The sequence below is a fragment of the Pagrus pagrus genome (assembly GCF_965226575.1).
Source record: "Pagrus pagrus genome assembly, chromosome: 18".
In the NCBI taxonomy this organism is placed as follows: Eukaryota; Metazoa; Chordata; class Actinopteri; order Spariformes; family Sparidae; genus Pagrus; species Pagrus pagrus.
Genome location: NC_140202.1, coordinates 21018847 through 21041827, shown reverse-complemented (window position 1 = coordinate 21041827; position 22981 = coordinate 21018847). Strand labels below are relative to the sequence as shown.

General features: G+C 42.6%; 2 protein-coding genes across 2 annotated transcripts; one reads left to right on the top strand and one right to left on the bottom strand.

Annotated features, from left to right (window-relative positions):
• The first annotated feature begins 433 nt into the window (after nucleotides 1-433).
• On the top strand, nucleotides 434-9543 carry LOC311273960 (helicase-like transcription factor). Its single transcript, XM_084381307.1, has 25 exons — nucleotides 434-539; nucleotides 1239-1441; nucleotides 1532-1698; nucleotides 1861-2006; nucleotides 2154-2245; nucleotides 2581-2652; nucleotides 3088-3279; nucleotides 3528-3602; nucleotides 3770-3830; nucleotides 3947-4004; nucleotides 4252-4316; nucleotides 4641-4688; nucleotides 4795-4905; nucleotides 5004-5095; nucleotides 5271-5420; nucleotides 5562-5694; nucleotides 5815-5950; nucleotides 6649-6828; nucleotides 6961-7076; nucleotides 7479-7660; nucleotides 7759-7881; nucleotides 8155-8267; nucleotides 8357-8537; nucleotides 8857-8937; nucleotides 9152-9543. The coding sequence occupies exons 2-25, from the start codon at nucleotides 1244-1246 to the stop codon at nucleotides 9293-9295; spliced, it is 2916 nt and encodes a 971-aa protein (XP_084237433.1). The 5' UTR covers nucleotides 434-539; nucleotides 1239-1243; the 3' UTR covers nucleotides 9296-9543.
• A 637-nt stretch (nucleotides 9544-10180) lies between these two features.
• Nucleotides 10181-19998, bottom strand: LOC311273961 (glycogenin-1-like; the record flags this gene model as incomplete). The annotated part of the gene is made up of 7 exons (XM_084381308.1): nucleotides 10181-12550; nucleotides 14087-14324; nucleotides 14993-15119; nucleotides 16155-16317; nucleotides 16534-16708; nucleotides 16805-16940; nucleotides 19857-19998. 7 exons carry the CDS (start codon nucleotides 19996-19998, stop codon nucleotides 12383-12385), a joined length of 1149 nt encoding a protein of 382 aa, XP_084237434.1. The 3' UTR covers nucleotides 10181-12382.
• Between the last annotated feature and the right edge of the window lie 2983 nt (nucleotides 19999-22981).

Genomic DNA, 22981 nt, shown 5'->3' with positions numbered 1-22981 from the left:
CTGTGAAGTTACACGCACGCAACACAGGAAACAAAGGAGCTTTGATTTCAGATTTAAATATATTCTTATAATAATATTTCTTATAGTCAGTAATAGAGGCTTCAACAAATTATTATTATTATTATTATTATTATTTATTTATTTTTTCTTGTTGTTTTCTTGATTGACATATTGCGATTGCTTATTATTCAAAATCCAAAGATATTCATCAGCTGCATATTTTATTTATATAAAAGTATAAACAAAAATACAATATTCATCTAAAACCAAGCCAAATATTAAGCTGTAAAATGAGTATTACATTACACGTACAATACAAATGATACTTAAGTACATTTAATGTCTGATACTTTCAGACTTTTACTCAGGCACTATTTTAACATGATGTGTTTACTTTTATTTTGGAGGCTACTACCGGAAGTTGTATTATAACTGTCACTTGATGCTTCGAGATTTAAAAACATTAGCAACAGAAACGGAGCTGAGGCACCAAATTACGGTCCTCTTTTGAAAAGTCGACAACCACCGAGGAGAAGGAGGTAAGACGTTGTTTATAAGAGATAAATTACACACTCTGTAATTGTTTATATGTACATTTATAGTAGAAATAGCCCACGACCAGCTAACAGCCTCAAACCCTATTAACCCAAACGTTAGGTTAGCTAGCTTCCAAGTAGCGTTAATGTTAATGTAGTTTTCTTTATCTTATATTAACTAGCTAACATTAGCCGACCTTATCTGAGCGGTTATGCACCACAGTTGTGACTGAATAGCTCATAAGCCTGTAGGGAAACACATGTAAGGCATTTGGCCAGCTTGCTTTGCTGTTCAACAACATTTTGTTCCAGTGTAGGGATAAATTCATGCTAGTTTCTGCATGTAAACCTCATACTATGCGTCTAATGTGAAGAAGTATGCACCAGCTTCTTCAACTTTTCCTACAGTCTGCCCACCCAAAGGTTAGGTGGTCATGGCTTGTGTCATCAGCTGATGCTGCTCTATCTTAAAGCATCCTCATGTGACTTTTTGACCTTAAAATAACATAAAATCATGTTGATGGTTCAGTGTCTTGTATTAGGATGAATGGTGTCTCTGTCTCAGCCACTCCGCCCCAACATCACTTGTTTCTGCACTATTCAGTGAGAGGGTAGGATCACAGTAGTACGTACATGTTTACTTCAACATACCTATGACCTTCTGTCTGCCTGTTTGTGGATGTGTTTCTGTGCGTGCTCCAGGTGCCATGTTTTCCGGCAGGTGGAGGTTCGGTTCGGACAGGTCCGGCGAGGTGGACCTCTTCACAGACCCCCATGAGAACACTACAGAGACTCTCTTACAGCTCCTCAGAGCTGCAGTATCTCAGGAGCCGGAGGCCGATGGCAGCGTGCTCTTTGGCCACCTAAGAGGCACCGTGGTCGGCCTTAGATATTACACAGGGGTGGTGAGGATCAATCAGAGTCACTGATGAAAATGTATTTACCACCTAGTGGAGGTTGACCAAACCTTAAACTCATCTGTGTTTCATTCATAGGTAAATCGAGGGGAAATGGTCGGTTTAGTGCGACAGCCCCAGAATCAACATGACAGGAATGCCGTGATGGTCGCCAACATTTATGGCAACCAAGTAGGTCACATCAAGCGGGAGCTGGCAGCAGCTATGGCCTATGTTATGGACAACAATTTGGCTAAAGTAGAGGGGTGAGTAGATTGTCAGACAGACGGACAGAAATGGCTGCTATTGACAGCTAAAAATGAATATCTGTTTATCGTTCAGTGGTTTTAAGATGATATCTAAGCTCAAGTCCATCATGATTACAGTGGGAAGAAAACAGTGTGTGATTTTGTGCGGATACTTTTCAGGGTGGTGCCCTCGGGGACAAACAACTCGTTCACCATGCCAGTGATGTTGTCATTCTGGGGCAAAGAAGAGAGCAAAGCAACTGTGAATGAATTCATGGCACGTCGAGGATTTAAACTGAACGCAGGTGGAAGCGGAGGTACAACAGGTACAAACACACTCAACCGTCTGAATCTCACTTTCCTCCTGATGTAAAAGCGCTCATATTTATCCGTGTAGCTCACATTGTTGCATTAAAAACAGTCAGTTTTCAGTCACAGTCACTGTTTATTTGTGTGTATGTGTTTGATTTCAGGTGCAACTCAGAAAACCTATAATAGTATGAATCAAGGTGTCCTTGCATTGCTGTCAAAAAAAGGCTCAACAATCCCACTGACTGCACAGGAGGTAATATACTAATGATGCACTTACATGGATTCAGGCAAACGGTAGACAGCAAACTGGATTTCGGTTTAGTGGACAGTAAAATTGGGTAACAGCACTGCCAGTTAAAATATTTACAGTCAGCTGAATGTATAAACACATCATTGTTAGTTAACTGCAGCTTTCAAAATCCTGTTATTGTTTAGACTTTTTAGTGCATAAAGAATTCATTGTTGTTTTTATGCTGAAATTATGTGGGATGACTTTACATTTGCAGTTTTATTCCAAACATTGTGAAACAGACTTGCGTAAAGCATGAGCCAGCAGTTTTTTTTACACACATCGTCTTCTCTTTTCAGCTGAGAAATTCATTTGACAACCTTTTTGAAGGCTTAATGGAGAGTAAAGATGGAGAGAAAGAAGCAGCCAAGGTATTTATTTGATCTGTCTGCATTGTGTGTATCTCTTTGTGGTCAGCATTTGGGTCATTAACGAATGATTGCATGATGTTTCTTATCGTTTTTAACCACGGATTCTTTATTATGTCCAGTTAATTGAAAACAGTGCCCAAAAGTCTGTTTTAAAAGAATGAAACTGTCTCAGCTAAGACTCCTTGCTGCTGGTCGTTTGTAATGCTGCTAAGGCTTAATCTAAAATTGGGCACATTGAAGGTGACTGTGGATAATAGCATCAGCTGAATGTCTGTGACATAATTGAAACAAACTATGCATGTCTTCTTCGTTCCTCCCTTCTCTTTCTTGCTCAGTTTTTGGAGAGACTGCTTCTCACCTCTTAGTCTGAAAGTTGCTGTGCATTTCTATCAGAGTGCAGCTTTAATGTGAACATGCAGCCCTTTTTCTCTGCAGGCCGTTGGTACTCCTCTCCTGCCTCACCAGAAGCAGGCGCTGTCCTGGATGTGTGCTCGAGAAAACAAATCGGGGCTGCCACCCTTCTGGGAGAAGAGAGGCGAGCTTTACTATAACAGCCTCACCTGTTTCTCTGCCAAAGAAATACCAGAGAGAGTTCGTGGGGGGATACTGGCAGATGACATGGGACTGGTGAGTAACACACACACCCACTTTCTAAATGTGTTCCTTTTATGTGATGTAATATCATTACAGTTAAAAAGAGGTTAATTGGTGGATTACAAGTTGATTTGTACATTAGCCCGTGATGTGATTTGGTCAGATTATCTCCAATTAAATGAAGAAAAGATGAAACGACATTTACCACAATAACGGTATTCACACTGCTGCGATCTAAGCTGACCTAATTCAACGCTAAAGCCCCTGTTCGTGTTTCCCAGGGAAAAACTCTGACAACCATTGCTCTGATCCTCACCAACTTTCACCAAGGAAAGCCTCTTCCCGTGGAGAAATGTGTAAGTGTAGCTGTTTGTTATTTTTTCTGTTTTAGATGTGATGATTGGGCTTTGAGAGTCTAGAAATATTTGGTTATGGTACCTTGAAGTGCTTGAATTTTCTGTACTAACCATGTCTTAGTGTCTTGCGTTCAACCATTATAAATCGTTTGTTTACATGTGTGCAGGAGGAGCAGGCCTCGCCCACCAAAGCCAAAACTAAATCACAGATGGCCTCCAAACTGGAAGGTATTCACAACTTCCCATAAGTTAACTGCCGTTGTTTGTTTTTTTTCTGCCTCATGCCTCAGTCTTCCTTTATTTTTCTTTGTGCCTGTGTGTGTGATGTTGCATCTTTGTTTCAGGAAGCACCAGTGCAGGAGCGAGTGATACAGCAGCAGCTGGTTCTCTACGCTCAGACCTGTAAGTGTTATTTGAAAAAAAAAAATGCAAAAGAATCGCATCTGAACTTATTTCCATTAATTTTCCCATCAGTCTTTCTATACAAGTGCACTCCTGATCTGTAAAATGTAACAATGATTGAGGCCATTGAGTGGTATTATTAATTTAGCTCCCTTCATCGCTTTTTGTATTTTGTCTCTCTGAATTTCTTCACTGGAATCAGTTAAGTTTCTTCTTACTTGGGCTGATATTGTCCTGTGTGGGTCAGTCCTCAGGTGGAGGTGATATCTGATGATTCAGATGTAGTGGAGATTGTGGACAAGCCAGATAAAAGTAAGTAAGAACCAATTCTCATCTCCATGTTTTAGTTTAGTTGATTTATTTGACATGGACACAACAGTAACATTGGTGCTGCAATATACAACCATGCACAAGCACCAGATGTACAAGTTAGTTATAGAGAGATGATAATTTGCAACATTAGTCCACAGGAGGCTTTTTCAAAGAGTAAAGAAAAGAAACAAAAAAGGACATCGGATGTGTCATCTCTATGTATATCACCTTTTAACTGTTAAATGTCTGTACCTGCTGTTTGCATCTTTTGTCTTGTTCCGCAGATTTTGTGGTTTATGTTTTACCTGACTTCTCCATTTGCAGGTACGAGCAAAGGAAAGATGAAAGCCACCAAGCGAAAGCCCAGTAAAGGTGCAAGACCAGTAATCTTCTTGTATTTGTGCACTGTAATATGTGTATCTTGAAGGCACTATTGTTTTTTTAACATTTTGTTTGAATCATTATTCTTCCTGTGTAGAGGCCCCAGTATTGCTGGAGGATCTGGACTTTGCTGCAGCACTGGGTGGCTCAGCGACAGATGCAGGCCCAAAAAAGAAGAAAACTGCCAAGAAAGCCACTCCAACAATCAGTGAGTTTGAGTATATTTATACCTGCTGTTTTCACTTACTGTATTCATTTATGCTGTTGTGGTATTGGAGATGTTAATGCACTTTTTTGAATGCGCAGGTGTGGAATCCTCTATCATTGAAAGTGCAGAAGACTTATCAGCAAGAACGACTCTCATCATCGCCCCACTGTCTGTGCTCAGCAACTGGCTGGTAGGAATACAACTAACACCGCAAAACACACAAAAAAAGATGCTCATCCTCTCACTGAATTTATTTTATATACTGTCCTGCTCATTAGCTTGATGATACAGGTGGATAAAGTGAAAGCTCCTGGATTCAGCATGCGTCATGTTTTTCTCCTCTGTCCTTTTGTATGTGTGCACAGGACCAGTTTGAGCAGCATGTGCGCCCTGACGTGAAGCTTAATGTGTATCTGTATTACGGCTCAGCTCGCAACAGGAGCAAGAAGTTTCTGTCCTCTCAGGATGTCGTGATCACCACCTACAACGTCCTCAGTGCAGACTTTAGCTGCAAGGTGAGCCAATGTGTTCAAATGGAAGACAAAGCTAATGTGGTGGTGCAGACTGTGCTGATCCACTGATCATTTAATGGACTGTATGTTTCATTCATGTCACTCTTCAGTTGAGAAATGTTAATATGTTCATTTCCCTTTCAGACTAAGAGTCCGCTCCATGGGATCAATTGGCTGAGGATTGTGCTGGATGAAGGACACATTATAAGAAACCCCAATGCGCAGATGAGTAAGGCTGTGCTCGACTTAAAAGCTCAGCGGCGCTGGATTTTGTCAGGTATTACTGAACCTTAACACACACATAGATAGTCCAACATATAAATACACAAACATTCTTGGGCTCGATGATAATAATCCACCATGAACACTAGTTTTGACTGACTGTCCATCCCTCCAGGTACGCCAATCCAGAACAGTGTGAAGGACCTGTGGATGCTGCTGGCCTTCCTGCGTCTGAAGCCCTTCGATGTGAAAGAGTGGTGGAACAGAGTGATCCAGAGACCTGTTACTCTGGGAGACAGGGCCGGCGTGCAGTGAGTGCCCACAGATATATCATGTTACACTGCTGCAGAGTAGTAATAATACAATAGAGGGCGCTATTGGCTGTAAGCGAACAGTGACGAGCAGATTTTTTTTGGGGGGGGATGGGGGCAGATCCTTCAGGCTTCTAGCCATAGCTCTGCTCGCTCACCAGCGTCCAAGCCTTGTCAAGGTTGATGGCGGTAATGTCTCATATTCACCTTACCAAAGTACCCCAGATGATGTTAGAGGTTGTTGAAGTTTATTGTGTGGTGATAACACCAGCATAACCATGACCTCAGGATGCTTTCTGTAACTCTTACTCTTGCCAATGTGACCATGTCCATGGCTGACATGCCCTCTGAGCTTCCACGGTCTTGGCCCTTTGGAGGCATCTTGGAGGTTATTTGAGAGGAACCGGAAAGAGGAAGGGGATGTCCAATGTGCTGACTGTGCTGCCTGCACTTTTTTTCATTTTAGATGGTAGAATAGTCTATGTTAACACTTCAAGTTGTAATAATGTATCAGACATCTAAGTTGTAACATTACTACTGAAGACTTTCAAGTGTTCCTATGATTATGACTTGTTTGCTGTTTTAAAGGGCACCTGGATATGCTAATAAACACTCATCCTGAGCGAGGGTAGGATGAAATGTTGTAATTGTGGTCAACATGCAAGCATATGTCATACTACAATTGACACTGTGCGCAGGAACCTTCAGACACTGGTGAAGTGCATCACTCTGCGGCGGACCAAGACCAGTGAGGTGAATGGGCGCCCCCTGGTGTTCCTGCCTGAGAAGACAGTCTGTGTGGAGCAGGTCGAGCTGAGCCGGACGGAGAGAGAGGAGTACGAGCTGGCACGCAATGAGGGAAGAAACACCATCCGCAAGTATGTGTCATTGTTTACGAACATGTGCATTGAATGAATCGACGACATGACAGAAATCATCATCCGTTACAACAATAGTTAGTTGATGAGGCCATTTTGACATAGTTGTCTTAACTGTTTGTGTGTGTGTAGATACATGGCTGAAGGGACGGTCTTGAGGAATTACGCTGATGTGTTGGCCATCCTGATGAGGCTTCGACAGCACTGCTGCCACCCAGACCTGCTAGCAAAAACACTCTCAGACCTGGGTACAGTATAGCTTCTGAACCCTGGACCTGGTGGAGAAGGCAGAATACATTCACATACCACACATAATTTGTTGAAAATCACCTGTCACATGCTGGTCTTTGCTTAACAACTTTGGTTCTTCACTTCTTGCAGCTGATAAGAGAATACAAAGTTAAAATTGAGGCATATTTCTTACCAGCCCTGTTTAATGAGCATAGAAACTGTGAGGAGGTGAATATGTAATGCCAACCCAGCATGTATAATCTGTGTAATCCCGGACTATAAACTCCTTTTTATGTCATTGTAAACCTTCAAATTTGACATCAGTGTCCTCAGTTGTGGCTACATCTTTGGCCTCTATACATGGTTTCTTTCCTCTGTCATCGTTTTAACGTTTAAATGTATTAATCTTTTGTCTATAGGTGCTGCAGCGACGCCTGCAGAACTGCGGGAGCGTCTGATAGAGAAGCTACGGTTGGTGTTGGCCAGCGGCTCTGATGAGGAGTGCTCTGTGTGTCTGGACTCAGTCAGTCTACCCGTCATCACACACTGCGCCCATGTTTACTGCCGGCCCTGCATTGCCCAGGTTATCAGCACCGAGCAGGTACATGCGTTGCTCTCAGTGGATAATCTTTACCTCAGTTTCCCAAGGCTGCTGATCATTAACAGATCCATCTTTTCCTTTTGTGTCTCTGTGCGTAGGAAACGGCGCGCTGTCCTCTCTGTCGAAGTGAGATCAAGACCAGTGAGCTGGTGGAGTTTCCACAGGAGGAAGTGGAGGAAGAAAACACTCCAAACTCTGAGAAGTGGAGGACAAGCTCGAAGGTACACTGCATATTCTCTACTGAGGCTGCAGAACTGACAAAATAATGTGAAAACACTGTAGACTTCTAAAAAAAAAATGCAAACCGCCATTTTTCATAACTTGTTGCCCATTTAGTAGCTCTTCTGACACTGGTATTTTTTGCGACTGTCCCTAATTCTCGTCTCAGAATCATTCAAAAAGTCATTTTCAGCAGTGTGACAGCAATGGAAAATGGGTACTGTATGCTACCGCCTGATAGCCGTGTTGTTCCATGTTTGTTTTTGTCCCTGCAGGTGCAGGCTCTGATGGGAAACCTGCTCAGGCTGCGATGTGAAGATAGCAGCATCAAATGTTTGGTCGTCTCCCAGTTTACACGCTTCCTCACCATTCTGGAGACTCCACTGAGGTAGTACACGCATTCAGAGTGGAGGTTAAGGCCTTTTCAGAGGTCTAGAGATCTGATAGCAGTGCAGTAATTGTCCTTCTCTTCACCAGAGAGCATGGTTTCAGTTTTGTGCGCTTGGATGGCACCATGAGCCAAAAGAAGAGGACTCGGGTCATCGAGGAGTTTCAGAGCACTGAGGCAGACAGTCCTGTCATCATGCTTCTGTCACTCAAAGCAGGAGGGGTGGGGCTTAACTTGACGGCCGCCTCGCGTGTTTTCCTCATGGACCCTGTAAGTACTAGTTCAGGCCCTTCTGGGACTTTATTTGTACACACAGCAGTAACAACAAACCTGGATTGCACAGTGCATACCTGGCACCACTGTTTACAGAAACGTATCGTTCATCTGTGTGAAAGCCCACACCGTTATCATTATCATCGTAGTAATCTTTCTTGGTGTGGACAGCCATTAAACAAAGATAACCTCCTGATGTTAAGGCCATTATCTACACAATCTTGATCATAAAAAAATTAGATCACACAGAAAGAGATGCTGAATAACAAAGTGTTTCTGAATTGCATTTTCGCTTGTAATGAACTGTGTGTTTTAGGCCTGGAATCCTGCTACTGAGGAGCAGTGTATTGACCGCTGCCACCGTTTGGGACAGAAGAGGAAAGTCGTCGTGACCAAGGTCAGAAAACTAGAACACTGTTGTGTTTGTAGTGTTGTTAGGCGCTGCAGCGAAAGCTTAGTGCATTTCGTGTCTGTGGAAAGGCATTCAGGTTTCCTTAGCAAGTTCTATACTGTCCATTTTACTCCATACTTGTAGGTACGTGGGAGACATCACTGACTGGAACATTTTGCTTATATCTGTATTTTCATTTTGTGTCTGTCTGTTGCTACAGTTCATTGTGAAAGACTCGGTAGAGGAGAAGATGGTGGCGATCCAGAGGGGGAAGCAGGACCTGGTGGAGAAGGCTTTTGGCTCCACGAACTCTGAGAGAAAAACGTCTCGCATTGATGACATCAAGGCTCTGATGGAGCTGTAGATGTCTCAGTTCAAGTTTTTGCACACATTGTTAATTTTGGTTCATATTTTGAAGTTAATATTTTTCTTTCATAGTTTATAATTATTGTTCTATTTGAATTCTACCTGTTTTTATTAACATTTGATAATAACTCATTTACAGGATGCACCACTAGGCAACCTTTTGATTTTGTTCCTTTGTGATGGGCCTGTTTGTCTTGTTAAAGATAAAAGTATGTAAGAATTCTGCATAAAAATGTCAGAAAACGACTAGACCTTTGTTATAGACTTGAAGTGAAGTGTGTGCTTTATCCCAAATGTTTCCAACAATGTTCAAACCCAGAGAAATCTACAAGTTTACTCAAAGTGACGTTCAGTTGGTCGCCCATTGCTACTTCCAGGATAAAGAAGTTGGCGAATGAGACCGAACTTAACACACATAAACGATACTTGTGCAAGTGTTTATTCACCCAAAACAGCCAGATTACTTTACTGTACATCAGCCGTAAGATGGCGAGCAACGGCCAACCCCCTCTCCTCTCTGTACTGTCATTTGTTTAGTTAAGTCTCTTCCCCTCCTGCTCTGGCCGACAGTCTACATTACAGTACATAAACACCTGACAATGGAGGTCACCTCGCTGGATCGCTGTTGCCGTCAGGTTGATAAACACGAGTGAAGATAAATCAACAATAAAAGTAAAAAGGTAATCTCTGAGCTCTCCTCCTGTCGGTTAACAGTGTTGGATTTTGGCAGAATCAGATACAACTGTGTGGTTTCTTCCTCCAGAAAGTCTGGCTTATATCAATTATAATAATTTAAATGAAGCACCAAAAAAATACATTTTAAAAAAGTCACCTTGGGTTCAAACAATGGGAGTGTAAATAAAATTCAACTCATGACAGAAGGGATGGATAAAAGGTGATTTTCCACCTGCTCTTTATTAGCGCTTCAACAGGGATGAACAGTTAACAGCTGGGGAACAGGGCGGACCTGAATTAACCGATGTCACTACAATTATATTCCACTTCCACACTCATGCATATTCGGGATTTAGCAGGCTGACAAGATTAGAAAATCTCAACCTTGCCGGCCTCTTGTCGGAGTGTGTTTAATGGAGTGAGGAGAGCTATAGTTACTTCGCTGCTAGGAGCTAAAGATTACAGTTGAGTTTAAGGGCACACAGCTGGAGTGAAGCAGAGGAGGTATTAGTAACAAGGAAAAGGAGGACTGAGCAAATTTAGTTGTGCTACTAGCAGCAGTTACAGTAAGTGAGGTTGTTGTAAACAGTGAACGGCAATAAGGCAGCTGGTAACACTACAGACAGGAAGTGATGAAACTGACCATGGCACAAAGATATACTGATGTGGGTCTGGCAGAGACGCAACATGCGGGGCACGCGTACAGATAAAATGTCTTGGAACAAACACAATTACATAAAAAACTGACTATCAACATCGCTTCAGGATGTGGTTGGACTTTTCGGACCCATGTATGAACTCTGTGCCATGCAAATACAACACAACAAAATACCAGACGCCACGAAGCTGAAGTCACAGGGAGCTGGTGAGTGTCGGAGGCACAGATAGGGGATGTTTATCTATGTACTCAGGTGAGGTGAACACTGTCTGATTAAAGCAGCGAGAGCGTGGGACTGTAAGCTGGAAGTGAGCCAGTTACTGCATATCTGCTCGAAAGTGGTTTATTGCAGGACACAACTTTTAAATCTATCGATTTCCCTTTGCCCACGGGCCTTTTCCTCAGTTTGTGTTGCCGTCGAAAGTTTCCACGGGTTAGGAAGACCAAATCCATCTCCATCGGATGCGAAAGAACACTTAAAAGGCATAATATGTAACATTTCCACATTAAAATGACTAGATATAGTGAATGAAACAACAATATTTGATTGAGTTGTGTACTTAACATTTTCCCAAATGATTCCAACAATGTCCAAAATTGTTTTCAAGGTGACGACGTGTTTCATTCGGTCGCGTGTCGCCCTCTGTAGTTTCTCTGTCTTCAAGGGAAACACTGTTAACACTAGACGATACGTCGGACAGTGAGGAAGGACGACGGCTAACTATCTAGCTACGATCCCATGAAGCTTCGCCCCGTCGTCAAACTACAACTTTTGTTATTGTTTTGACTGTGAGACCCCCCCAAAGCGGCAGAAATTACATACTGTGCGTTTAAGGAATAGTCTGACATTTTGGAAAGTAACATTTCGCTTTCTTCCAGAGAGTCAGATGAAAAGATCGTACCTCTCATGTCTGCATGGTGAAGCTACAGCCTGGCACAAAGACGAGACGGGTAGAACAGCTCAGCTGGCCTGGCTCTTTCCGAATTAGGGCTGTCACGATCATATCATGATTTTATGTGGCAGTAGCAGCCGCAAGCTAGCTAGTGAACTGCTGTTGGATAATTTTCTGAACATTTTGGGGAGAATACTACGACTTCACAGTGAACTTGACCTTTGAACTTTTGGATATAAAATGTCATCACTTCATCATTTTGTCCTATTAGACATTTGTGTAAAATTTTGCCATAATATTTCATATGAATCGTGAGGTCACAGTGACCTTTGACCACCTAATTTTACTCAGCTCTTCCTTGAGTCCAAGTAGACATTTGTGCCAAATCTGAAGAAATTACCTCAAGGCGTTCTTATAAAGCGTGCTCACAGGAATCGGACGGATGTATAGATGGACGGACAATTCAAAAACATAATGCCTCCAGGCGCCGGCCACTGCTATCACCGGCGCAGAGGCATATAACAGTATTTGTCACAAATGTCTACTGTCTCTCCAGAATAATACGTTATAAATACGCTATAAATATGAATGAATGGTATCAATCTTCTCTTCCGAACTCTCAGCAAGAAAGCAAATGACTATTTTCCCAAAACGTTGAAGAAAAATGAATGATTAGAGTGTGTGGGAACAGTGTTAAACTCTCTGTCATTCACATACACACTGACAGGATGCAGAGAGTGAGGCTGAACGCTGCACGGAGGCTAATCGAGCCCCCTGTGATTGGCCGAGCAGTGGTTATATCCCCACCCACACGCAGCTTCCGCCGGTGCTCTCTCTGTCCATCACGCTCCCTCGCCCGCTACTTTAAGAAGGAGTCAAGCTTTCGCTCGATGTTGGCGAAGGAGTCGTCGCCCAAGTAGTCGATCTGGCCCGCTTCCCAGCGCTGCTTCCTCTCCTCTGATGAAAACTTCTGGGGGGGCGGGGCAAAATACGTCGGCTGCTCCCTCACATCCTCATCAAGCTTCCTCTGTGTGAGAGGGAGAGAATGAATGAATCATTACACGGGACAGCAGGAATACTTTATAAGGACCGGTTTCTCCGAGTTCAGCCTTGCTCGGCTGAACACAGTTTTACCCTTAAGACACAATCAGCCCAAGCAGGTGTTTCGTCAGAGGAGTCAAAGTACAACTGAGAGATTTTGCAACACACTTGCGGCAGATAAGAGTTTGTAACATGAAGAACAAGAAAGGTTTGGCTTCCTATAGTAGGTGTACACTCAATAAGTCACTCATCTCTGCCAGAGATACAGATTTTTAGACAAGAAAATACTCTTTTTGAGTAAAAATCTGTTTCTGCCGTGTTTTTCTTTCCACAAAAAGTGCAAATACCTTGTTAAAAACGATTCTGCTGGAGAGAATCAATGAGTTTAACCGGACATAAGATGTCTCATACTGCTCCGACAAGTCAGTTCTCATAACGTGCACACCGGAGACTTTAAGTTTCCACATCACACTCATTTAAGTTGCACAATCTCACTACCGTGATGTCACAAAATCATGTAACTGCACATACTGTACGTCTTCAACCCAGATTTCGGGTGAGCAAAGTCAATCTTTCCTGCCTTTAGCAGATGTGAACGACAGTCGTCAAGCTGTCAGTACAAAGATCATTTTGCACAGTGACGATCAAACACTCAAGTAACAAGCAGCTCAATATGGTTGGAATTTTTGAGTGGTGGGGGATCAATGTGAGTTGAGTGAAGTTGACCTTTGACTTCAGGTTGCTTGATAATGATGTCTTTAAAGCAAATGTAAAACTAACTGACTTCTGGGAAGTTATATTAATTGATTGTGCCATTATCCAGTAATTGACAGTCTTGCTGTTGAACAAAAGTCATCCGTCCCTTTGAGCGATGAAAAAAGTCTTCAAGATTCGCTTGAAACTTACGCCTGAGCAAGTGCAAGACTTGAAAGCTTTCTCCGCTGAGCCCGGGGTGTTTGCCTGTATAAACTTGTCAGAGTGACACAAAATGGCACAACTTGAGGCAATTGGGCAAAGCTTCAGGTTTTGGCAGACTTTTTTGATTATTTCACCGCTGTGCTGTCGCAACAGACCACTTGGAAACTTCCTGCTACTTAGTGAAGTGTTTGTTTGAGGTCCGGCCTTCCCCCACTCATGCTTCACTGACAACGGAAAGCTGCTCATGCAGTCAGGACACGACTGAGAGGACTGGAATAACCAGCAGCAACCCTGACAACTTCTGGCAACGGACTGGTGCTGAGGAATGTGGAACCAATTGACTTTTTCTTGTTACTGTGACAACTTAAAAAACTAGCCACCTTTTTTATCTGGAGCTTAAAAAAAAAAAGCTTTGTTTCACCACTTGGTAATTGCACTCGATGATGGATTTACATATTTTAAATACACCTCACAGAAAGGAGAGATAAACATTGTAATCAGTGGTTTGGACACAGCTGGGGCATGATGGTTATGCAACACACTAAACGTACAGTCACAGCCATACCCATTTATGTCTCAACACATGCACGACGCGCTGACTTACATCCTCGTTCGCCTCCACGCAGCCGCTGCTGAAGGGAGCGTCCCCGTAGGCCTGCTGCAGCAGGGGCAGCACCGATTTGGCGTACAGCTGCCACCACATGAGCAGGTAGTCGGGGTGCAGCTGGCACTGGTCAGGGGACAGCGAATGACCTCTGACCTCGCCGCTCTGAGCGTCGTAGGAGTGGCTCCACGGCTTCACCTTGCCCAGGAAGTGCACGACTTTGGCGTCACGGCCGTACCTGTGGAAAGGCGAAGAGAGCGTCAGGTGGGAGGAGAGAGGGAAAGAGGCTCAAACACGCAGACTCTTGACTCTTGTGGTCTTAAAAAATCATTTGTAAAGAAGCTTAACTCAATATTAACTCCTTTACGACTTACAGGAATCCTGACTAACTGGGGAACATGGCACAAATGCAATTTCCCCCTAATGACATTAAAATATAACTGGTAACTGTCACCACACGGCTGAAATCCAGAGACCTTTTCACCAAATTTGCAGCACACAAGAATAGAAAACCGTGCGCACACAAGTACCGGAAGTTTGGCGTCGATCATTAACACGATATCAATAAATATCGCGGTTATCTTCCTTACCGGTGAATTGCAACACCCCAGATCGACTAGTCCTTGCAGCTGTGCAACTTACAGTAGCTCTTCTTTTCTTGAGGCAGGATGTGTGTTGTTTCATTGGCCTCTTGTAATTCAACACCCAACCACAGACACAGAAATACACAACCTTTGAACTGACCTTGGATACATTTTATGCCTCCTCACACACAGACACCCTGAAGTCTCACAAGGAAAGCTACAGAATTGGGGCAATAATGCGGCTGCACAGGAAGAAACCCTGGATGCACTGATCGTGAATGTGTGTTTGCATGTGTGTGCGTGTGTGTGTGAGTGTACTGACTGTTTGAAAGCTGGCAGGTAGGAGTAAATGGCGATACTGCTGAGGTTGTAGATGAAGGGAAGGTGTTTGGAAATATCCGCCGTCGCCCAGGTGTTAAAGAAACTGTTGAGGACCCCCTGATCTCCACCTGCAGACACGGACACACGCACACGCATATTTTTAGACGTGACATAGTGAGAAGCAGCTGGGAGCTCTCGTTTGGCATTTAAATACAACAAACCCTCATTCAAGACGTTAACAGTCATGTGAAAACCATTCTGTGTTCTTGCTGCGAGCGACGAGAGGGGATTCAAAGACACAAAACAAGATAATGAATGAAATTAAACTGTTTTTGTGGACTTTCTAAAAGAGTTATAATTTTCCATTCTCATAACATTTTCCTCATCTGGCCTCTCTGCTCGGGCTCTGAAATCCAGACTGACACACTGCAGCAAATACCTGACTGGTCAACGCCTCACACACACACATACACACATACACACATACACACATACCGTACATTCCCACAGACCGTGTCCTTTCTCGCAAGTATAAATAGAAAAACTGAAACGTGTTGACAACGCTGGGAGAGGATGCTGCACACAGTGAATTACAGCATGTACAGATGTATGTGACACTGTTGACGCAGGCAAAGGTCAGGGGTGAGCTGGTGGTGTGAGGACGAGGTCGGACCAAGTCAGGGTTAAGACGAGGACACACTGAATGAGCCTGAGGAAGCATGCTAATGCTTGTCATAGAGTTGCTCGCATGGCTGCAGACTGAACAAGAGGAAACCAACTTTGCATTCCCACCTTTACTTCCTTTACTGTCTGTTTTGACGTTAAGGCTTATAGAGGGGTGTTTCTATCGGTGTGGCTGCCTTGATAGGTAACATGAAGCTTCAGTCCTCAGTCAGGATGGTTGTTGCTTGGCTATGAGAAGTGATTTACGAGCAAATTGCTCAAACTCCCTCCAGAAATCTCTGGTTGTGGTCACACAAGTTATCTGGTGTAGACAAGCTACGGTAAGAACCAATTATCAGTCAAGAGATTGACTGATAATGGTAAAGACTAGACATCAGGTACCAGCATCTGTCTCCCTGCGTTTTTTGGTGTCATTTCCTCTTCAGATCACTTTCTCGCTTTTAATGGGCCGTGGGAGATAAAAAAAAACACGGTCTCACCGTCAAAGCTGCCGTTTTCACTGCAGAACTCGAGCAGCTTCTCGTGTGTCTCGTTGGACGGTCTGAAGACAAACACACCCGAGTTGAAACAGTCTGGCCAACCTGGATCCGGCGCTGCAGATAGTTCCTCTCTCTCAAAGAGTTCATCTATATTTGACAGAACCTGAATACATTCAAACAAATGTTACTTACTCAGATATATCTAGTTTCATCTTTCCTGTTTCCACAATAGTGATTCTTGACAAATGCAGAAGTCTAATGTAGAGAAAAAAAGCAATTCAGGTGTTTCAACTTGTAGCTCAAATGTTATATCTAACTCTAGGTTGATTTTTCTTTGCCGAGGTGGATGTTTTCTGCTGTCGTCAGGTCTGTTTCTCACCAGCGTGTCTGCGTCCATGAACACACACTTGCTGTAGTGCGTGAGAGTCCAGCAGTGCAGTTTGGTGAATGTCACTCCCAGATCCGGACGCTTCATGAGGGACAGATGTGCCGAATCTCCCGAGTCCATAACGTCCACCACACGCACCTCGTCAAAAATGGAGCGTAGAGCATCTCTACAACACAGACAGTAGGATTTGCGATGTCAGTGGGTGTGTCGGATATCGTTTGACACTTTTGTCATCCAAAGCCTCACTGGCTCTGTGTGTTACCTGCACGGATCTGCAACATGAGGCCCCACCAGCGCGACCAGTTTCTTGGTTGTGTTGTGGTTTCGTAACGACTGGCCGAGAACCATCGCTCCCTTGGCGTAGCTGTCGTTTGTCGCCAGCGTCACAAAAGCCTCGTCTGTTTGGAGAAGCACACAAAACACACACTGTGATCAGCCACGTGACTGGAATGTTATCATATCAGTGTCACTCATGTGTCTTCTGTCTTTAACCCGTCAATTATCTGCCTATCAAAGTCTCTTATTAGCTTTAGCTTTTTAGTAAGACACACCCCTACAAGCCAGTCCGATGACCTAAACAGTGGATTTTATAGTGGATGTTACAATAATTTCATACAATAGAGCTGTTAACTGTTAAATTAAGCTGCTTGCAAGCACTATAACAAATAAATCACACAGTACACTCTTTACAGCCTCTTGCCCCTTTAAGGACAGTGGGGTACAGGCAAACTTTGTGTTGGTCAGATCTCTGTAACATCACAGTAGGACGGGTCAAAACCAAACATGATTATTCATTTTGCTCACCAGCACCAGGGTTATTGATGTGCTGACTGTCAGTCGGCTCATGTTAAAAACTGGGCCGAACTGCTTCCCCGAATCTCACTGACACTGCTTTTGTTGTCCAGCATATATCCTGTATGCTGAGGTGTTAAAGTAACGGATGACCTATTAATCAGGCTGGTGGTGAAGACAGACAAATTGGCACCAGACTTCATCTGCAGGCCCATTGTGTGAACTCCAGTGTCTGACGTGTCCCTCCATGAATACATTAGCGACAGCAGGGGGCACACTGTGTTGCTGCTACAGTGAAAAAGCAGGCCCGGAGCCAGCAGATAGTATTCATCAAGTCGAATGTGTGTCTTGCGAGGGGGCTTCTGGGAAACCTGATCAGAGAGGCGGTGTTGTGCGGTTGCTAAGTTCTCTTTCAAGGAACTATAGTGACTAACGCAAGAGTGTGAGGCGTGTCTCTAGTACAAGGCCGTACAGGAAGCATGTGTTGTTTTTCCCACAGCGTAATCAGAAGCCACATACAGTACGACCTACACACCTGCGTCTCCACTGGGTCTGACATGCCTCAAATTATGAAGAGATATTTATGAATAACAGATTCTGGTAAATCTGTTTAAAATATTAGTGAATGGTGATAATGGAGCAGGATTGTACAAGATAATGAAGTAATAATCTGATTAAATATTTATTTATTCATATTCTAATGTCAAATGTATGGTTGTTTGCAGATAAAATGTAAAGAGATGCTTGTAAAGTGTTTATGAAGAACAAATAAACTATTTCCTGTATTCAATTTCATGTTAATATGATGCAAAAATGTAAAACTCTCTGCCATACAGTTTATTACACAGTAATTATGTATAGTCGTTTAAGGGACTACATTAATAATAATAGAAAATAGAGAGTGTGACACTATAAGCCTTATATAGTATTATAAAAGGCCACAGACTGTGGCGCACGTAGGCACTGGGAACATCCAGTCAAGGCAATCAAAGACCTCACATTAACCCAGGAAGTGAACAGTGTGGTCTTTAAAAAATAAAAGCCCACATGAGCAATGGAAGAAAGTGAAGTTTTAAAGTTTTTCTTGAGCTCAGACTTGATTTCAGCACAGTAGTAAGTAAAATAGACTGAATATGAACATATTATTCTTAATCCAAGTCTTTTTGCATTCTTAACTTTCAGACAATCTTAGAACAAACGTCTTAAAGTCGGATCATCGGTGTCCAAACACGAATTTGGACCCTGGCAAAGTCACCTGGGTGACACCAAGGACTTCACTTGAGTCAAGTCAAAGAATCTCATTTTGAAAGTACCAGATAATCCATTTACACTAAAAACAATACCAGCTAAATTTTTTTTAATCTATATATAAGATCATTACACTTGGTAAGATCTTCAGTTTACGCAGTGTGTGCATGAAGAAATCAATGTTGGTAATTTCAACTGGCCCACTTTGTGACACCGGGACGTGCAGTGTCACAATCCACACTCTGACTTCACTGTGGCTGCACATCCGACTCAGACCTCAACATTAGAGCTAGATCCATATTTTTTCATTAAATACATGCTCATATTCTGCAAAGTTATGTCTGACCTAAAACTGACAGCAAAAAAAAAAAATGTAAATGTCCAAATATCCAATGATAGAATGTAATTAAGTACATTTACTTAAGTATCGACAGCTTTACAAGTTGCGCTTTACTTGAGTATTTCCATTTTCTGCAACTTTATATTTCTAATCCACTAAGTTTTGGAGGCAAATATTGTACTTTTCACTCACTAAATTTATCTGACAAGAATCAAGTAGCTGGGGGTTGTTTTGTTTTGTTTTAATAATTACTCGAGTAAAAAAAAAAACAGACTGATAATCAAAAAATCCTTAATTTCAGATCCAATAATCAGTTCACCCATAGCTTACTGTATATACAGTACATACATGTAAATATAGGTATACTTTACTTTTATTATTACTTTTGATACTTAAGTACATTTAATATCAGATACTTAAAGACTTTTTCTAAAATACTCTCCATATGGGCGACTTACTATACTTTTACCTCAGTAATATTTTATACAATATCTTTACTTTTAGTCAAAATCCTATAAGCATTTTTGAAAGATCTTCATCAACAAATCTGTTAAGAGATTTAATTCTCCTATTTTCTACATTTTGAGTTTCTCCACCAGTTGCATAAAACACGCTTTAACTTTGAAAATTACAACCGGAAGTGCTCTTCCTGTCGCTCGCCAGCTTCACTCTGGTCCAAACCACTGCAGCAGCTCATCACATCCAAAACCAAAACCTCTGAAAACGCTCCCATCAGTAACAAACATTACAACCCCCGCCTCGTGTCCACACTGCAGCAGCACTGACTGCAGCAGCAGCTGTTTTTCTGCAGCCTGCACATAAAAATCGCGATGTTTCGGGAGGTGAGTGCAGTGCGCGCAGCCCCGGTCCGGTCCGGAGTGTGGCCGTGTTCCGGTGCCAGTGCGGCGGCCGTGAGTGTCGTCGGAGCCCTTACCTGACATGGTGCCGTGAGGAGAGCCCGACCGGGTCGCGGGGGTCGTGATGCGGCAGATGTAGGGTTTGCACTGCGAAGGGCAGAGCTTCAGCAGCTGGGAGCAGTCCAACACAGGAATTAAGCCCCACATTTTCCGGGTCATGTGACCACTGACAGCTGACACGCCCCCCAGCCTTCTCTCTCTCTGTCTCTCTCTCTCTATTTCCAGTTTATCTTGATCACTTTATCATGAGTGATGGGAAAACAGAGGAGATTAGGCAACACTGGCAGGCTGTTCTGCAGAAATGATACTGAAACCATACAGGTAGAGGGAAGCGGTACTACAGTGTAATAATGCTCTGTTACAATTAAAAGCAACGTGTTTAACAGTCTATAAACTGCACATTAGCATCAAAATATACTTTAATATATATATAAATATAGATATACTGTAATTAATCATCTATTCTTCAGAGCGTTCATCATACTGCTGGTTAGTTTAATCTATAAATAATCTTTTATTTGTTTATTATATTCTCCATTAATGACATAAATCTAACTTAATATTTAAAAAGGTAAGTAGATATATGTTGTATTCACAAGGCAACAGTCCTCAAAGTTTCCCCTTGTTAAAGAGTAAAGCTACTTATGAAATCTATAAGATCAGTGAAAAACAGGAAGCCACAAAACTGCTTTTACTCTTTACACTTTTGCTTTTTGTTTTTATTTTACTTCCTGTGATATAATTATTCAAAACAAGTGTCCTGTTTGCTTCAGTTTAAGAAGTATGCAAACTATGTCGTCTGCGGCAGCCCAGCAGCAGGATGACCTTCGGTGCAGTTTACTTTTCTAAGAAAACAGGAAGATCCTCTTACTCCATCAGTCTGAGTCAGCGCTGCCCCTGTGTGGCCATGGCTTTGCATTACAGCCGAATGAAGCGTCAAACTTTGACATGCTCTAATCTCACACACAGCTGTAACTACATCCAGTATGTATGAGAAAAGATAAAAAACAAAATGTGCAGTGAAGCGCTCTTCTTCTTCTGTTTTCTTAGACGGCTTTTCTTTGCTGACGCTCGGTGCAAACTCATCAGCAGTTTGAGGTGAGTCACAGAGGAAAAGATGTAAGAAGCGATCCTTCCTTTCTGCTGCTGTCACAGCATTTAACACCCGTATCCATCCGTGCAATCATTAACTGGTGTAACAGTATGTGAATGACTAATTCTGCCTTTCTCTTCTTCTGAAGGTCTTTTGGTTTTCGCTCTTGTACGCACCGCTGACCAAATACATTTCCTCTTTCAGATAATAAAGGAACATTTGATTTTCACAGAAAAGGGGAATTTCATACACCAGTGAAGTAGGAACAACATTTGTCTATGCAAATAATACTTTTAAGGTCAAACTATGTCTATAAATCCAGACTGTATCGCCTCTTTAATAGTCAACACTCAGTTTTCCAAAACAGATGTGGCAAGGCCCAAAGCATTCAAACAAATGACATAAATCCACCTTGTGTGCATTTTGTGTGCGTATGTCTGTGTGGTTTTTTTCCACCTCCCTGCGCATGTGCTCCAGGATGCCAGTGAATAATGCAGGAGGCTTATGAGAAAGTCTTTGGCCGACCGTTACAACTTTTACACCAGCAACAGCTGATCCTGGCTCAGGGTCCGCAACCTGCTGCATCAACGGCTGGAGGTGGAGCGCTTACCTGAGAGCGACGATGAGGAGGAGAGGGTAACCGGAGAGCACCTCAGAGTCACAGAGTGAAACTGGGCTGATCAGGTGTCTCAGGTGAGGGAGAAAGACATGATGGAGGTGTGCAGGCTCAGAATTTAGTGCTGTGTTACTTTGTTGTGAGTCTTGTGTCTTGATTTTAGGCTTGATTATGGGACTGTTTGTGTCTTTTTAGAGGTGAAGTGAGAGGCTGACAGGGGAGACGTGAAGAAAAGGAAAAGGTTAGGAGAGAGGGAAAGTGAGAAAGAGGGGCTTGGAAAGGAGAATACGGAAGAAAAGGCCCCAAAACCGATTCTGAGTCGGCAAAAAGCTGATTTACTACTTTGGATTGGCCCCGCTCCGGACTGTAAGCTCCTTCAGCCTGCCTGCAACTGAATGTAAGCTCCTTACTTCTCTTGTTTCTTTACATTATACTTTACCATTCTCAAAATTCTCAACTTATTTGCACAATGTCAAGTCAGCAAACTCAGCTCAACAGGCAAAAGTTGCCTGGAGGTTCGAGGGTCAAATGACACAGATCCAGGACTAAAAAAGGCACAAAGACAAGAAAACGAAATAATCAGCAACGGTTTTAAACTTTTCTGTGTGTTGGTATAAAGAGTGAACGCTGGGGTAAATGTCACTGTCGCTGTGAAGCGGGGCAGTTTAATCTAAGTGATGCAGTTGGCTCAGTGCCTCAGGTTACAAGGCATTGTGTGACAGTGAGGCAAGCGATGCAGACAAACACAGGCCTCATGTTTTAAACATGTCTGACAGAAATAAAAAATGTGCGCCACACTAGGAACACTAACTTCATACTAAATACTGTTTTCCCACAAAATGCAACAAGAGGACAGACACAGTGTTGTTAGTGTTATTTATTTATTCATTTATAAAATCAACAAAATTGACTGCTTGAAATCTGTCAGTGCCCTGAGCTGCGTCTTACAGGCAGCACTTAGCTTACTCTATTTTTACCCACCTTGTATTTTAAAATGCTGTTTATCAATGAGTCATTCTTTATGAGAATATTAATCTTTATAAATAACTTTTTTGACCATTTGGACCACTTTCATTCACTATATTTGTTGTTTTTTCAAAGTAATGTCATGGTGATGAATGACTGATGTCATAGTACAGTGATGTCAGAATGATGTTTAAGTAGAATGATGTCACAGTGATGTCATAATGATGTCAGAGTGATGCCAGCAGGCCCTCTGGCAACCTGCCAACACTCCTATCTGCTTTTATGTCTCCATTATGGACCAATTAATTAATTGCCTCATGTTTTGTTCTGTGTTGTTGGTAGTGGCTACTGATCCACACCGCTTGGAAACAGTGAGGAAAAGTTGTCCGTCTTTAATATAAAGGAAACAGCTAGCCAGTCAGTCACATGGTAACAAAGTCTGTCGACCACTACCACAAAAGCTCACT